Source organism: Botrytis deweyae (genome assembly GCF_014898535.1).
Source record: "Botrytis deweyae strain B1 chromosome Unknown BDEW_001, whole genome shotgun sequence".
NCBI classification, from domain to species: Eukaryota; Fungi; Ascomycota; class Leotiomycetes; order Helotiales; family Sclerotiniaceae; genus Botrytis; species Botrytis deweyae.
This window is the reverse complement of record NW_024066208.1, coordinates 1,591,618-1,608,331: the sequence shown is the minus strand read 5'-3', so window position 1 is coordinate 1,608,331 and position 16,714 is coordinate 1,591,618. Positions and strand designations below refer to the sequence as shown.

General features: G+C 43.3%; 6 protein-coding genes across 6 annotated transcripts; 3 read left to right on the top strand and 3 right to left on the bottom strand.

The window, feature by feature from the left end:
* Positions 1–78: 78 nt before the first annotated feature.
* On the top strand, positions 79–1,284 carry EAE98_000468 (uncharacterized protein; the record flags this gene model as incomplete). The annotated part of the gene is made up of 1 exon (XM_038948086.1): positions 79–1,284. One exon carries the CDS (start codon positions 79–81, stop codon positions 1,282–1,284), a length of 1,206 nt encoding a protein of 401 aa, XP_038815763.1.
* A 244-nt stretch (positions 1,285–1,528) lies between these two features.
* Positions 1,529–3,075, bottom strand: EAE98_000467 (uncharacterized protein). Its single transcript, XM_038948085.1, has 3 exons — positions 2,757–3,075; positions 2,408–2,679; positions 1,529–2,353 (listed from the first exon to the last, which is right to left on the bottom strand). The coding sequence occupies exons 1-3, from the start codon at positions 2,938–2,940 to the stop codon at positions 1,742–1,744; spliced, it is 1,068 nt and encodes a 355-aa protein (XP_038815762.1). The 5' UTR covers positions 2,941–3,075; the 3' UTR covers positions 1,529–1,741.
* Positions 3,076–3,521: 446 nt separating this feature from the next.
* Positions 3,522–5,114, top strand: EAE98_000466 (uncharacterized protein). The gene is made up of 4 exons (XM_038948084.1): positions 3,522–3,996; positions 4,077–4,129; positions 4,178–4,332; positions 4,388–5,114. Exons 1-4 carry the CDS (start codon positions 3,831–3,833, stop codon positions 4,839–4,841), a joined length of 828 nt encoding a protein of 275 aa, XP_038815761.1. The 5' UTR covers positions 3,522–3,830; the 3' UTR covers positions 4,842–5,114.
* Positions 5,115–7,231: 2,117 nt separating this feature from the next.
* On the top strand, positions 7,232–8,114 carry EAE98_000465 (uncharacterized protein; the record flags this gene model as incomplete). Its single annotated transcript, XM_038948083.1, has 5 exons — positions 7,232–7,252; positions 7,308–7,323; positions 7,425–7,627; positions 7,697–7,942; positions 7,998–8,114. 5 exons carry the CDS (start codon positions 7,232–7,234, stop codon positions 8,112–8,114), a joined length of 603 nt encoding a protein of 200 aa, XP_038815760.1.
* A 1,720-nt stretch (positions 8,115–9,834) lies between these two features.
* EAE98_000464 (uncharacterized protein) lies at positions 9,835–12,447 on the bottom strand (the record flags this gene model as incomplete). Its single annotated transcript, XM_038948082.1, has 4 exons — positions 9,835–10,149; positions 10,212–11,858; positions 11,917–12,294; positions 12,349–12,447. 4 exons carry the CDS (start codon positions 12,445–12,447, stop codon positions 9,835–9,837), a joined length of 2,439 nt encoding a protein of 812 aa, XP_038815759.1.
* A 1,448-nt stretch (positions 12,448–13,895) lies between these two features.
* Positions 13,896–16,531, bottom strand: EAE98_000463 (uncharacterized protein; the record flags this gene model as incomplete). Its single annotated transcript, XM_038948081.1, has 3 exons — positions 13,896–14,546; positions 14,605–16,281; positions 16,331–16,531. The coding sequence occupies 3 exons, from the start codon at positions 16,529–16,531 to the stop codon at positions 13,896–13,898; spliced, it is 2,529 nt and encodes an 842-aa protein (XP_038815758.1).
* Between the last annotated feature and the right edge of the window lie 183 nt (positions 16,532–16,714).

Genomic DNA, 16,714 nt, shown 5'->3' with positions numbered 1-16,714 from the left:
CATTTTCTTTCCATTCTAGAACTTCTCCAAAGTCATTAATGAAAACAATCTCACATAACCCATTCGCATCCTATCACCATGTCTACCAATCACCCTGCGCCTCTACTCCCATCTCAATCTCCATCTCCATCTCCATCCCTCTCACTCCCTTCATCCCGTGATTTCATGACCTCTCTCTTCAACAGTCTTACTTCTTCTTCTTCTCGTTCTTCTACTTCTTTTTCTCCAATACAAATTTCAGACAGAAATGTAACATCAGGTTCTATCTCATACACTCGGAAATTTTCAAAGGAAAATGAGAGGGATGATGGGGATGGGAATGGAAATGGAAATGGAAATCCATTAAAACAACTAGATGCGCAGAAAAAAGCATTATTAATGACACTCCATGTCATCTTCCCTCCGCCATTGCTCTTACACGCGTTAGATTTGCTGGATAGAGGGGGAGTGGGACGGGTAGTTTTGAAAGGGGAGGGAGGTATCGAGGAAGGAATTAGTAAGAGGGAGGGACGGGGGGATAGAAGAGATGGTGCGAGAGGGAACATGGAGCAGGATGTTAGTAGCGAAAGAAAGAAAGAGGCAGAGAGTCGTCGAGATCTGGAAGTCGAAGATACAGAAGGAGGAGCGACGACTACCAAGGCTCATAACCCCCAAGCCACTCCATCCACATTCGCATCCCCACACAAAAATTATTCTCCTCTCGCTCCTGTCCATCCCAGCCCAAATTGCCGCTCGCCCCCCAAAACAAAACCACCAATACTCTACCAAGTGCGCTCCTCCCAACCCCCCAAATGGCATTCCTCACGCTCTGCATCCGGAATAGGAATAGGAACAGGCCATGCATCTGCATCTGCATCTGCATCTTCAGAAAATACATACACCGTGCATCTCGACGCCTGGAACTGTAGCTGTGCCGCTTTTGCATTTTCTGCTTTTCCTGCTTTTCCTGCTTCTTCTTCCTCTTCCTCTTCTACTCATCCCTATCCATACATTTCTACTTCTACTTCTCCTTCTACCTCTACTTCATCTCCTTCGTATTTTCCATGGAGCTCGAAGGAGAGCTCTCCCGATGAGGACTGTTCAGATTCAGTGGAGAAGGAAAAGGAGAAGAGAAAGGAAGAGGAGGAAAAGTGGCAATATGGAGGCTGGACGAAAACATCCCAAGTACCCATCTGTAAACATTTATTGGCGTGTTTGTTGATGGAGAGGTGGGGTGATGTGCTAGGGATGTATGTACGAGAGAGGGTTGTGGGGAGGGAGGAAATGGGTGGGTTGGTTGTTTGAGGGGGGTTGGAAGATTGGGGTGGCCTGTGGGAGATGGGCCATGGGAGGAGGAGAGAGGTTAAGAGCGGGGGAGGTGTAGAGTAAATACGGCGGGGAAGAGAACGGTGTGGTGAGGAATGTGTCGCCTAAGGTTAAGATTGAAGCGTCGGTTGTCGCATGGGAGTTGGAACTGTTCAAGATCTTCCAAAATGAGTTTAGGAACTCGAGCACTAGAAGCAAAAAGAAGACAGACAGCTCGGTTGCTTCTAGATTCGAAGAACATCAATGAGCACATACAGAGTGTCAAAATCACACTGAAAACTTTCCACGGCTGCTATTATTCGCAAGCTATGCATTTATGATACAATGACATATCAATTCTCACGCTCGTCTCAAATGTCCTATGTCATGCCCCAATCTGAATGCCCATACCTCATAAACACCCATAGATATTCACCAACTCCCCAATTGTTCGTCATCACTTCTTCTTTTCCTTATCCTCTTTCTCCTTTTCCGCTTCCTTGCCCTCCTTGGCATCCCCATTTACACCATTAGTTCCTTCAGTCTTCTTGTCCTTCTCATCTTTGGCTTCATCCTTTTTGGCATCTTTCTCCTCTTGTTGTTGTCTATTTTGGATTTTATTTTCGATAAGGTCGTGGAAGGCGGTAATGGCGCGGATCAAACTACTCAAGTAGATAGCCATCAATTGATCGTTGGTCTTTATGCTCATAGCATGTGCCAGTTCGCTGTTATTCTCAATAGGTGCATCGGCGCCGTTAGGGATGCGAGAGGAGGCTTTGGGTGTAGATAAATTAGGGAGGAGGTTGAAAACATCTTGAAGGTTGCCTAGAATGGCGTGGTTGACTGGTAGAGTTCCATCGAGGACGTTTTGTAAATATTGACCAATATCTCGTAATCGTGCGTGTAGTCCTTGCAATGATTGTACTTGGCTTGTGATTCGTGTTGAAAGGGTACCAACCGCCACATCTCTAATATCTCTAAGTAAATGTTCAACTCCGATTTCTTCAGCCTCCTCAGCCTCGATGATCGTTGGTGTGTGTACGAAAGTCTTGGAAGTAGTTGTGCCGTCCTTGAATAATGTTAGAGCTTGACCAATTGCCTTTTCATAAGATAATGAACTTACATCTTTAATCTCCTCTACCGCAAAGTAGGCATCTGTTGGTACGCCGCTGTCTGTTGGTTGACAATTGATAATCACAAGTAATGGGTTGGGTGTATATCTTTTGAACAACTCATTGACTTCCAAATCTGAAGCTCTCAGCTTAGGCCCAGAATGATACCATCCTATCAGCTTCTCTTTTGCATTGATCTTCTTGAACATATCGTTCATCGATTCGACGTAGTTGTGGTCCAAAAACCATACTGATGGATCTTTCTCATCTTCTTCGAATGGAACTATTTGAGATTGCTATTAGTATGGTATAAAACATCAAACCAAGCTCAAATGAACATGTTGGAGGGAGTCGACATACCAGCAAAACTGTTTGATACTCGTACATTCTTTCCTTCATTCTGTCCTAACAGAACTCCAACCACTCTGCGCGTGCCTTTACTTTCCGACCGTCCATAATGATCTGCTGCTGAAAGTAATACCAGCGGCGCAACTGATACAGTTCTCGAAACGAGGGAGAGGGTTTCTGCTGTAGTAGCAGGCATGATGATTTTTGAAATGTAGAGGTTAGTTGTTATGGAATAATGGAACAATTGTTGACAAGGCTGATATTCTTAGGTATTCGCGGCCAGAGCTTGCCTGGCACCCGGTGCTTAGCTCCAAACCGAATCGAGACGTTATCACGTGCCACACGGCGGGCACTTTGACTAGTGGCGGGCGGAAGGGCGGGAGTTGGTCTCGCAGTAAGAAGGAAGGTACGATGAGGGAAATGTAAATTATGGACAGGAAGGATAGATCGGATGTAGGATACCGATCACCACCTGCACAAGGTTGAAATTATACAGTCCTGTATATCTTTCTTCCGACGTTATGAGATTTTGCTGGTGATGTAAGAACACTCGCCCGTATCATCAAAAAGAACCTCGGACGGACTTCACTTTGCAGACTCAGAAGGAGTTCCAGGAGCTTGAACTTCAAGATTGTATTACCACCAAGATACCTTTGCAAAGGTCCGGTGAAATATCTAACCAGACATACTTCAATATACTAAATAGCTACTGTAAAGATAAGACCTCACTCGGGTCCCTTGTGATATAAATGTCCATCGATTTCTCTTCATAAAATATTTATATCTTCTTCTTCTTCTTCTTCTTCTCTTCCTCTTCTTGTTGCGAGATTCTTGTCTTGATCTTGATACACTGAGGGGATATCCCGGTGATTTTTTTCCGTCCCTCCGGTTGCCGCTCGGCAGAACAAGCTAGATTTACAGTGCTCTCTATACTCATTATAACATATCCATTCCCATTCCCATTCCAATTCCCTCGCGCTCAAGGCTTGCGAAACTTTTTCTTCTAACTCTCTCCACTCTACAATCTGTATATTTTGGATTATTCCCATACCTTTGTTTCCTTTTCCTTCACCCCATTAATTCAAGATGGCACCAATTGGCGACGATGCCTCGCAGACCCTCCATGACTTGGTCAACAAGCTCGAGTCGAGGGTCAAGGAGCTCGAAGACAAGCTTGCGCATGCGGCTGGTGGTCCAGCACCATCTCCTGCTCAGAGCGTCAGAATGATTCTTATGGGTCCTCCAGGTGCTGGTACGTATTCATGAGTTTTCTGGTCTTGCAATCGTGGTGTGTAAGCAAATGGGAGGCATCAGCTAAACTGTTTTCTGCAGGCAAGGGAACTCAAGCTCCTAAGATCAAGGAGAAATTCTCATGCTGTCATTTGGTAAGCTATTCTACTTGCGGGGAAAAGGCAATACTAATGCTAGTTTAGGCTACTGGAGATATGTTGCGATCACAAGTTGCGAAGAAGACACCATTGGGCCGGGAAGCTAAGAAGATCATGGATCAAGGTGGTCTCGTTAGCGATGAGATTGTTATTGGCATGATCAAGGCCGAACTCGAGGGCAACTCAGAGTGCAAGGGAGGGTAAGTGCTGTCGGAGATTACAAAAGAGAAAAGCTCGTTCTGACGTGAAGCATAGATTCATTCTTGATGGTTTCCCACGTACGGTCGTGCAAGCAGAACGCTTGGATGCCATGCTTGCAGAGCGCAATCAAAAGCTACAACACGCAGTTGAACTTCAAATTGACGATAGTCTTCTTGTATCCCGCATTACTGGACGTTTGGTGCACCCAGCCTCAGGCCGATCGTATCACAGAATATTCAACCCACCTAAGGCAGACATGAAGGACGATATCACTGGTGAACCATTGGTCTCAAGATCCGACGACAATGCCGAAGCTTTAAAGAAGAGACTTGTTACCTACCACGCTCAAACTGCCCCTGTCGTTGGTTATTACCAAAAGACTGGCATCTGGAGTGGAATTGACGCTTCACAAGAGCCCGGCGCTGTTTGGAAGTCACTTTTGGGTGTATTCGACAAACAAAAGGGTGCTAACGGTTCGATACTCAGCAAAATTACCGGTCGCTCTTAGAAAGACACATGAACAAAGGTGATAAGTTAGCTTTGCATAGAGTTCTAAAAAGTTGTAATTGCATTTAAGTTAGTAGGCATAAGTGCAATCTTTCTGGAAGCAAGGCGTTTGTACAACCAAAGATATGCAATGGGGGCCATGTCAATTTAGAGGCTCTGTGTATTATTTGCGCTGCGTTTTCTCGCACTTGAAGATTATTAGAAAGTGATCAAATTGAATGAAGTCAATGAACAATCTTTCACGGAAATAAAGTTAAAATCTTCTCACATTCTACAATCTCATTTGCCATGCATTCATTACATTCTCCGGGGCGCCCTATGTCATTTCCCCAAAGTAAACTGGCAAAGAACCCACGGTTCCCCAACATAAAGGGAGCATGGGAAATGGTTGGGTGGTTGAAATTGGGTTGCATCCGCCGATAGATGAGTGTTACGGCTGCATAAAGCCGCGGAACACCTGTGTAGCTGTAAACAAATTTTTCTTTCGTGTTTTTCACCTGATGATGACGCATTGCGGAAGTCCTTAAGGAACGGATGGCTGTCCAGGTAGAGAAAGTGTAGGAATGAATATATGCGGTCATATCAGCAGTTCTTGTGCAATATATCATTTGAGTGAGAAAAGCATTGAGGTATTTTGGAGGATTACTCGGTAAAGAAAGGAGTATCTGCAATAGAGAGAAAGGAATCATTAGATCGAGATTCATCAGCTCACCTGTGTCCCTTTTGTGGACAATTAAGGTCAAGGAAGGTCGGAGGTTGGAAAGGCCGATGGTGTGTATATTTTCTTCTGGTCTTCGACTTGATCTGTACCTCTATTGCTTTCTTTCAACAATGAAAATAAGTTACTTTCTATAAGACTAGAAATTTGACTGACAATGATTGAATATAGAGAGAGTAAGCAGTCTGCTGTGGTGACTGATTATGCAAGAGAGTTGCATCATATATATGAGGTATGCAATGTTCTGAGAAGAGTTCGTTATTTCTAGCTTCAAGAGGTCTTCGAGAGCAACTACTATGCTAGGCCCTACTGTATCTGTATGAGAGGAATTCGAGCAATGGGTATGAATACTAGTGTGTTCATATGCAAAGCTTTACGCTAGAATGTGATTGGGCCGATTCGTTTTCGAAATTTGTTGGATGAGGATGATTACCCCTTTTGGAACAACAACTCCAAAGCGAGATCGCTCTTTCCAACTGTAGGAAGTTGGAAGAGTTCGAGCTTTCCATAATATGGTTTTCAAGTAGCTTATCAGCATGTAGTATGTGTTCCAACGTATAGCTTGTTTCATCGAGTATCTTACCTCCTTCATTTCTAACCTTGCAATTCTTTCATAGGATTTTGGAAGGAAAAGACAGCTTTGACATTTGAAAGACTACCATGAAATTAAAAGATTCATCTTGACTTCTTCATTGTTGTTTGCCAGGAGATCATTCAAAAACTACTTTTCAAAAGTCACCACTGTGATCAACAAGGTACATTGAGTGTTCAAGTCGTTGCTCGAGGATGTTGGAAGAACTTTTTTTCATTGCCATGCCGACCTGAATGTCCTGTCTTAGTTTACTTCTCAGCTCTTCATGTTTTGAACCCCCAACATTAAATCTGTTTACTTTTCTCCATTGTGATTGTTTTCCTAACATTATATCAAACACAATCTGATCATTGGTAGCAGTGGATTACAACCTTCAACGTCAAGGCACCTCAAGTTAACTTCTCTTTGCCTCTACATTACTTCGAGATTGTACATTCGACCTTTCTTGAACCCTCATCCTATAATATTCTCCAATATATACCTACACGTCGGTCGATATCTGATATTATTGCCGTGTTTGGTATCAACACAGCTCAGCTTCCTTTTCCAACAGCCACGTTCATCCTCTCAAATTTTCAATTTCGACGAGCAAATTTGTTCTCCCACAACACTTCCCTAGATTAAGCCCAACGTTTTTTCTTAACTGTGATCTCCCTTGTGGCTCTTTCTCCTTTGTTACCAAAAGACCACGGCTTTCCGTACAATTAATACGTCAAGAGTATCTCGAAGAGTGTAAGTCTCCTCCTGCCCCCCAGTTTCTCCAGAAATTGTGTTCTGGCTTTCACCACCAACACCACCACTACAATGCATGGTATTTATGAAGAACAGCACAAAACGAAACATAGTACACGTGGATATACCATCCTATTACCTCAACTTCATTGTTTGTTGGCTTGGCATACTGAAGCATAGCAATAGATCATATCTCCTCTTTTTCGATCTGACTCGAACTTCAAAACACATTTTTCGGTATGTGAGCTCTTTCTCGGTCTTAACTATAAGGGACCATGGCTGTACGCCTAAACCACATCTGATATTATTATAGTCCATTAACCAATACTATAAAATACAAGTTTTCATCATGGCACAAGTTATGATGCCGGTATGTGGCTCTTCATCCTTTGCGCGACACCCGAGATTACTAACAACAAATTTAGATGACACCATTCAATCGTGAGTACCTTTATCACCCGAACTCTCTATGATTATACCAATACTTCGTCATATATTCGAGCTTTTGCAATACAAGCAAACCAGATCTAACATTGTCACAGAAAATGAGAATGGCACTCCCCCTCGTCCCTTGAGTAGACGCAAGAAGAGGGAAGCCGAAGCCGCGGCCGTTGTTCTATCTGAAGATCGCAGACGCGCCCTCGAAGCTACTTATAACGGGGCTAGCGCTGGCGAAGCCCGCGAGAAACTCCTTCAAAATCCAGCACTTTCACTTGGACCTGGTCTTCATCTACCACCTACTGAGGTAAGCATGAGTGAACTTGCCAAACATTTGCTGTGGTAGTGATCCATACTTACAATTATATCTGCTTAGGATAAGACGTATAACTTACTCACCCATTTCCGTGTTCCTGGACCTGAACTCGTCAACAAGAGCGTCCCCAGCTGTGGCTTGCCATTAGGTTGGTCTGACAAGCATGACCGTTGCATTGCGTATATGTCTACTCATGCTCCGTTGGTTCAAGGCAAAGTTCCCAGGCAAGAGGCACTTCAACCTCGTTACACTACACGCGAAATCACTTCCTTCATCTTGAAGCGATTTCCAGAGTTATGTCGCCACGTAAGTTCACAGCATACCATTACAAGCCTGGGTTTTATTGGCTGACTTTACATAGCGTATTAAGGAGTCAATTATTGAGTTACGCCTGGAACTCCTTGACCGCTCTGAAAATTCTTATTTCAGTGTTGAGTATGGCGGTTATAGTGATCATGAGTGGGCTCGAGGCATCTGAGAGTGTATCTTTTTCGAATTTCAATCTGCTACTAGATGTGCTGCAACTGAGGTACGAACGCTTTATATACATTGCTCGTCGCGACTGACTTGTTCTTTAGAGCCTCTCGCAATACGTTCTGCTAAGGAAGCGTCTCTTTTATTTGTGCAACACTCCTTGTACAGTTTTGGGTTTGGGATGGACGAATGCTATTTTGCTACGATAATGACTCAAGATACTAAATAATTGTTTTAATGGTTTACGATTTCCTGCATTCTGAGATAAATCATGAATTATCTCTCAAGGAGAATTCTCTTCATCTATGGATTTATGCGGCGGCGTTTTGAATTTCATGCAAGTTTCAAGAGTGTTGATTGATCATCTTTTAAGAAGTCTTTCTGCTTTCTCTTAGAGAGCTTCGATCCACGCCATACGCGGCCCCTGTACTAGATTTTTCTAAAGCTCATTGATTTCCAACGCAGCAAGTATTGACTTTGAGCTTACAATGATTATGATATGTGATTCAATGTTAAGGTTGTGATGAATACTTAGTGTCACTTCCTATGGTTCATGCTTGCTTTTGCTTCATCCTCTCGTGAAAATTTACATAGCGTGACTTGATAGACAGAATAGTTCCCACCTAGGCCAGATGTATCTGAGCCTCGCAACCAATATGACAGTCCGATTAGCGGCTCGAGAGTGGTCCGGACTATGTTCAGACTTAGATATTAATACAGGATCTCATTCTGCAGTGCAACTTATTTCGGTTACTGAGTGAGCATCAATAAGGCTAATAGAGTTTACCCTAGGAACCTACTGTTCCTACACATAGGTATGGAAGCCTCCCCTTCACAACCATCCCTCTCTTCGAGATACTTTTCCCGGGGAGAGAGTGAGTGAGGTCCTGGTATTCACACTTACCTAGAGGAGTCTGTACAATACTTGATATTACAGTTCGGTAAACCGTGGTTTTATCATATATGTTATATGTCTATTTCCCGATTATATAACCTATTCTTATCCATATATATGATATAACCAATACATTCAGAAAACAACCATTTCATTTCATCCATCTTCATCCGTACACCTCAATATAGAGGAAGGATAGTAGAAATTTAAGTTAACTCAAGACTGTTGAGTCTGCTCTGCTCTTCTTTTCTTTGCACTATCAGTTCCCATCATCTTCTGGTCAGTTTTGAATAGATGGTATAAGTTCACATTATACTAGGTATTCAAAATACATAAATCACTCTAGTTTGCATCAAAAGTGAAATACTGTAGCTTGAAAGGGGCAAATTGCGTTTGATCACATCTTATTCGCTGTATAGAACTACCATCGCTATTAGATTCATTGTCATCCACAATCATCTAACATGAGAATACCCAGAGAGAAGAGAATCGGAACACAATGGCTTGCATAAAGTACAGTGAGCGTAACGACATAAGTATCAAGAAGTCAGAGATAATGCTTCTGAAGTAGGAAAAATTACAGTTCGTTTTTCGTTCCATGTTCCGTAAGTAGCGCAGACAATGCAGATTAGGAGCTGTGTGTGTAGTCTACAAGTATTGATCTCGTCGGCGTTTGTTTTCTTTTCATATCCATCACCAAACCCATCCTTCATCACCTATCACCAATCCCTTTGTGCCCACCAAACCATCATGAGCAGTTCATGAAATTGCATTGCGTGTCATCGTCACATCCATCTATATTTTTGTCTTGCGCTCTGAACCCCAAACTCTAAATACCTACTTCTCCTACGATCTTCGCAGCCTCCTTGTACGTCCTTAACAACTTCTCGCACTTCTCTCTCTCCTTCTTCACTGCATCATCTTCATAGAGGAGCTCGCCGAATAAGTCTTCGCGATACAATTCGCTAACCAGACGGTTTTGAACCACGTCTTTAGAGTGATTGACTAGTAAATGCATAACAGCTTTGGGGACTTGGTCTGCTATTGATTCACGGACAATGTTGAAGTACGATGATATAAGGGCACGAATGAGTTCAGTTTCCATGGCTTCGCGGTCTGTGAGTGCTGGCTCGGCATTATTTCCCTAAGGTTTGGTGTTAGTTTTGATTCATAATTTAGTGGTATAGAATAGAATGCAGAACTCACGAAGGGAGAATCATAATTATAATCTCTCTGTGCACGTCCGAGTTCGTAATCATCCTCACGAGCTTGTTGGGCTGGTGTTCTTTGAACAGGACGTTCTTCCTGCCGCCTGATACTTTGTGTAATACTTGGTTCTGCGCTTTGGCTCACGTGTCTGCCAAGGTTTGGATTTCCCATCATTTGCCCTGACGAAGATGCTTGTGGGATACCTGCTCCACCAGGCAAACCACCGTCTTTGCCAAAGAAGTAGTTCAAGAACGAATCACGAGCACCACCAGCTGCTTGGCCGTTGAACCTTGGTGGTGATCCTCCACGAAGTCCGTTCATTGATGATACCATGGCGCTTGTACCATTTTCCCGGATTGCAGGTGACATGCTTCGAGATGTCTTTTGGAGATGTTTTCGGTGTGGTAAGTTTTCGAGCTTCTCTGGAACAGCGTCTTCCCCTTCTTCTGGAGTTTCCCCGCCATTTGTAGCTTCAAGCTCCTTTCGGCGTCTGTGCTCCTTTCTCTCCTTTTCTTCCTGGATCAACCTTCTCCTCTCCTTTTCTTGCTTGTTGGAAACAACGTTACTCATTGCTGCAGCTGCGCCAAGGAAATTGGGATGATTTGTGTTGATATATGCCCTTTGAATGGAGATAAGAGACTCCACATATTGAGAAGCTGGGCCAAGACGTTCGCGCAACAGATCAGAGACCACCTCGATAAGCTTGGTCTGGAGTCTGGGGAATCTGGTGAGTTCAGTTGAGCCACAAGTATGGCATATCTTGATCAGCTCTTCGTAAACTAGTTCCACGCATCTTTGACTAGGAACCTCCAATAACTTGATTTGTGGCTTGACTAAAAGATCGAATGCGAGCTCGGGTACGAATAAGCTAGGTCGTGGACCGGTCGAATTTCGGATTGCCGTTCGGATATCCAGGGCGGAAAGATTCGTCGTTGGGTCTATAGTTTCTAATGAATTACCAAACACGGAATTGAAGATATAGTATATTCTGGCTCCTCCGCATAACTCTTTGGTCGAGATCTCCGTTGAGGTACCATCAATGGATGCGATGAAAGAAGATGCGAATCTAGTCATCAATTGCAAAATCAATGCACCTTTATGTTCCTTGCCACTGAAATGCATGTCCCCGTAACTAGCAAGCTCCTGTTGAGTTTGTCCCATCAGGGTATTCAAACGAGCCTTGATATCAGGTAATCTCTCTCGAATATGCGCCATCAAAGTAGTGTTGAGACTTTTTGCCAGAAATTGGGTTCCGCATCGGTTTGCCATATTTCTATATGCAGGGTGGTGTTTGAAGAAGTCCGCTTCCGACTTCAATGCCTCGGAAAGTGTCTTGTTCCCTTGGATATCTTGTTGTGATCGGTTGACGACACCGATAAATCCCAGCTTAAGGGGGTAGACTCTGCCCGACAGGATATCCATAGCGTTTGTACCATGGTCCATAAGGTCTATTTTTGTAAGAACTCCAATGGTTCTTCGGCCAAGAGGGTCGACATGCCTGGCAAGTTTTAGAGCCTCTGAGTTGACGATATCAACGTTTGCTGGGGATACAGCCAGAATGATACTGTTTGGTTTCGCAATATATTCCGATATCAGATTTCGGGTCTGCTTTTCGATATCTGTGGGTTGATCTCCGATAGGAACCTGCAAACAGTCAAAACCTCACCCTCTTGCTTGCAACATAAAGAATAACAGGAATTACCTTGGTTAAACCTGGCAGATCGACCAAAGTCAAGCTAAGAACGTGGGGCGAGTATATCTTAAGGTTGATGGGTGATCTATTGATCCCCTTGTTGTTTCCAGCTATTCTCGCCGTTTCGTTCTCGATTTCCCTCTTCACATCCTGAAATTCTGTAAATCTCCTGTTTGGGATATGATGAAACTCGGCCCATTCTGGTTGTGTAGCCACACTCGCTGCTGTGTGCGCTTCTGGTGCATCTTCTTCCTCTGAGGGTACATTGATAAGTTGTAGAATGAGGGGTCTACGGGTGACAATCCCACTACCACGAGGAAGGAAATCTCGACCGACGATGTTCTCCAGTACGGATGATTTTCCAGAGGATTGGGAACCAACGACTACCTAGAAATTGATATCAGTGCCAGTTTTCGCAGCATGTTTTAAAGAGTGCAGTACAATCTGTGGCAGATCTAAGCTATCATTGCCAATAGTGTTAAAGACAAGATCTTGAAGCTTGTTAACTATCCCGAGCAAATCCTCACCAAGAGCAGCCATTGCGTTGTTGTCGAGGGGTAACCAAGATGTGCCTAGAGGGGAAAGGTGTTGAAGCTAAGTTTTTAAGAAATATCGCGTTCGGTGTCGACGATCACAAGATGGAGAGATGATATCTGAGTCTGGCGCGTGCTGGTAATATCTAAACCAAGAAGGTATAAAGAGACTCTTTGGTATATCAAGACCCAATAGCAGGGGATTCCGTAGCTATTTGAGGTTGAAGATAGAATTTATTTACTCTTTCCCGGGTTCACTTCATTCATATAATTTACCAAGGTAATGCATCGAAAAGAATCGGCTACAGTTACGTTTTAGCCACATCCATACAGTGTGGTGTGGCTTGATCGATCGATACGCCACAGGTACGTAATCAATCTAATCATTTCATCTCATTTATTCAATCCAATTCATCATCATTTGGTACAATCATCGATCTTCAATCTTTATTAATCTTCAATCATCTCTCCAATCTACGAGTAAGAATTTCACACGCAAACAACCCCTCCATTTCGTCTGATCCTTTCCGACTACACTACTAGGTAGTTATTCACAGTTATTCAAATCCAAAATCTAAACCCAATTTATGAATGGAAATATGAATATTGTTTCATTATCTAGATGCCTGGTGCTCTCCCTTAATCCAGTGCTAGACAATGTATTAAATATCATAACTTTCCCTTGACGACTAATGCAAGATCTTTTGTTCAAAAATTCTCTTCCAGTACTTGGGCACCTTTCCATTTTGGACAAGTTAAAATTTTTCTCATGCTTTGCTGTCTTCTTATGAAAGGTCCAGTTAGTCTAGAATCTAGTCGATCCAATGCCATATCACCAGCATCCCCATCTTGTTGGCATTGCGTTCTTTGCTTCTCCACTCCATACACATGCGATAAGGCTTCATAATTCCTGCCTAGGGTTTTCCTCATAGTGGTTGATAAGACAAGTCATGCATACACACACCGTAGAACCATCTTCATAAAAGAATAATGAAGAGTGTTATGTTATCACGGATGCTGATGATGGTGGATCGCACCCAAGCGAGTACGCGAGGTACCCCACGTTTAATAGACAACATCAAAATGACCAATGAGATCAATACGTTGTACATATATCTCTACGCACGATAGAGACTTAACTTCACCTGAACAACACCTGAATTTAGACTCTTCATGTCTATTCGATGTGAATTTGAATTTCTTTCAGTGAAAAAGAGGCTATTCCAAGTACTTTCTACATCCATAGACGTTGGACTGAGATTAAAGGAGCATCTAAGCATAAGCGATCATTCAATCATCGAACTCAAATTCAGACTTTAAGGAGTACCATGAAGGTATCCGCTCCTGGTCGGCTATTGTGAAGATCACTTTTAAGCTTCTTAGATACATAAATCATTCCTTATCCTACAATTCGTGCAAATGCATTTGTGATACCTTCATGGACCCATTGCTTATTTAGTCCTCATCCATCTCCAACAGTCTTTCCTCACCCAACTCCCTGATCTTTTCTCCTAAAATCGTCCTATCGTATTTATCTGCTACTTTGCCTGCTGCCTCGATAAATTTACCTGTCCTATCCTTCATTAATTGCACCATCTCCAATGCCCTCATGCCTCTTTCCTCGCCTTCTATACATTCCGCCATCATCATCCTCAAAAGTGTCTTGTCAATTTCGACATCCATGGTTAACAACTCTTCTCGTTCTGCCCTTGTGCTTGCAGTGGATTTGACAAGATCTGACTTTAATATTGAAAGAATACTCTTGAGAGCGAATTCTCCTTCTAATTTCTTCATTTCATCTGCACCCATCTCATCGTCGTCATCATCCCCATTATCAGGCTTTGACTGTGAGGAAATGGGTATCTGGAAATCAAACTCGGAGAGTAGAGGACGAGGGAAGTAAGGATATTTGTCATCACCTTTCAAGATAATGCAATGGAATTTGTTGTCTGACACCGCCACGGGGAAATATGTCTCTGTCTTACGCCCACTTGCGAGACGAGAAAGAAGTTTTGTATCAAGGAGAGGAACCCAGCTTGCCTGTGATGGCTCACGCCAGTGGACAAGAGTTAGTAGTGTTCCGGTAGAGTCATATATACATGGATCCTGAAGATTTGAGTCAGTTAAGTGAATACAATTATCTTGATTCAGAATGTGCGCTTACCCCGTTGTCTGAGAAGAAAACACTTTTGACTGTCTCGCCATCTGGCAAGGCTACGACATCTTCGTTTTGGCAAATTTCATCTCTTTTAATGTTTTGTATGGTATACAGTAGTTTGGTATTACCATCCGCACCTACGGGACCATTCCCCAAGGTAAGAACATAGTCCCTCCAACTCGCACAGGTAACCATAGGACTACTCTTTTGTCTATATACTCTGAACGGTATTCCGAAAAGTGTGTATATGCGTACGTAATTTTTGGTGGTAGTGACTGTGACAAAAGAATCGCTAAGTGCAATGGCACTCACTTCCTCACCTTTAGGGAGCTCTGTTTGCCATTCCACACGATTTGTACCACTAGTCCAGGATTCATGAGGGCGATATAATACCGTTGCTGGATGACCATTACCGGAAGGACAAGAGTAAAGGGAGCCATTCTCGTTCAGGCAGGCTTTATCATACAGTAAATGATCCGTAAAGCGAAAATCGCGGTAGGTTTCGCGATCGTAGAATTCTGCGCTTATTTGATGATAATCACCCTGATCAATCGTCCAGATAAACCCAATAAGATTGAGACAAAGATGCTTTCGGTCTCCTCGCCAGGGAGTGCTACCAGGTTGAAATGACTCGTGATACTGTGGCTCCCATGATTGTGCATGCCTCTTATTCCTAGAGACCCCGTAAGAATCGACATCGTCTGCGGGTCTCTTGCCATTACCATTCAACCCGAGTGCGTAACCAGCGCCATCGTCATCGATAACAAAGTCATCTTCATCCCCCAATATGTCAGATCCAAGGATATCATCCAAACTGTCGGGGGAGCCACGCCGGACGCCTCGAAGGGGCATATCTTTTGTGCCATTTGTGTTTGGTCGCCGTGCATTATTTGATATTTCTGACAAGGGATCATGTACAAAAGGGGCTGGTTGGCGTCCTAATTTGACTAGATGAGCATGCTCACTGGGTACAAAATCTTGAAATATATAGACTTCTCCATCCGAGTTCGTGAATGAGAGCAAGTTATCTGTGGGATGCCAGGCTAAATCCATAACATTTGCATGGTCATAAGTAGCGATGATCTTTTGTGTTTTGGTCTCCCAAAGTAATATTTTTTTATCTTTTCCAGCCGATGCAAGCATTGCTCCGTTTGGCGACCAAGCCAATGCTGTGATATCTCCAGTATGACCATCTGCGAAGATACGCTGTTTCTCCCAGTCACTCTTGGACATGACTTGAATATCTCTTGTCGCAGTCGGTGCAGCGAATGCTCTGCCATCTGGATGCCATGCGACTTTTGAACTAATCTCATCATCCGTCTCAACGGCCCTAATAATTCCATCGATTGTCCTCACGAGTTCAGGATCCTCGTTTAACAATGAATAAACGTAGATCATACCGTCCGTACATGATAGAGTTATAAATTTATTGCTTGGGTCGAAGGATACGTGCTTCACAGGCTTCTGCTGGTCTCTGAGGTACATTGTATGGTTTACATCGTTTGTATTCACGATTTTGACGGTCAGTTCGTCACTGGCAACGGCACACCATTTCCCGTTCGGTGATATCGCAATGTCTCGGACTGGCAACGAACAGCGCATAAGGAATTTGTCGAACGACATCGAATCGAGGGAATATTTGCTAACAGTTCCATCTTCAGAGCCTGCGATGAAAAATTCATTCTTGAAGCAAAATTAGCATGCCATTCTTCACAGATTTTTGGAGCCCTACTGTTGAATCAACTGCCATGTTCTGCTCTTGACAGTCATCAATATTTGTAGGTTCTCCATCAGACCCGGTCTTGTATACTCTAATTGTGTTATTGGAACCAATTGTAACCAGTTTTGTTCCATTTGGGGTATACGAAAGATAAGTTGGCCCAGAAGTATGAGCCGGCCTGGGCCGTAGGTTAATCTGGGTTGTGGAAGCCATCTTAATTGAGATGTCGCAGGCAGGATAGTTTTCAGAACATTTGTTATGGATCAAAATGGACCCCTATGAAGTTGTGAATGCTGAATAGATTACGCGACTTGGATAAGGGAATCGCGTGTCGGCGTAAATTCCACTTTACGCGTCGCTACCCCTGTAATTTAGGTATGATATGATTGAATTTCG

Coding starts and splice junctions, on each gene's coding strand:
- EAE98_000467 (XM_038948085.1), bottom strand. CDS start 2,940: ATGCCTGCTACTACAGCAGAAACCCTCTCCCTCGTTTCGAGAACTGTA. Junction 2,680..2,756: donor AGTATCAAACAGTTTTGCTG/GTATGTCGACTC, acceptor AATCTCAAATAG/TTCCATTCGAAGAAGATGAG. Junction 2,354..2,407: donor CGGTAGAGGAGATTAAAGAT/GTAAGTTCATTA, acceptor ACATTATTCAAG/GACGGCACAACTACTTCCAA.
- EAE98_000466 (XM_038948084.1), top strand. CDS start 3,831: ATGGCACCAATTGGCGACGATGCCTCGCAGACCCTCCATGACTTGGTC. Junction 3,997..4,076: donor TATGGGTCCTCCAGGTGCTG/GTACGTATTCAT, acceptor TGTTTTCTGCAG/GCAAGGGAACTCAAGCTCCT. Junction 4,333..4,387: donor AACTCAGAGTGCAAGGGAGG/GTAAGTGCTGTC, acceptor CGTGAAGCATAG/ATTCATTCTTGATGGTTTCC.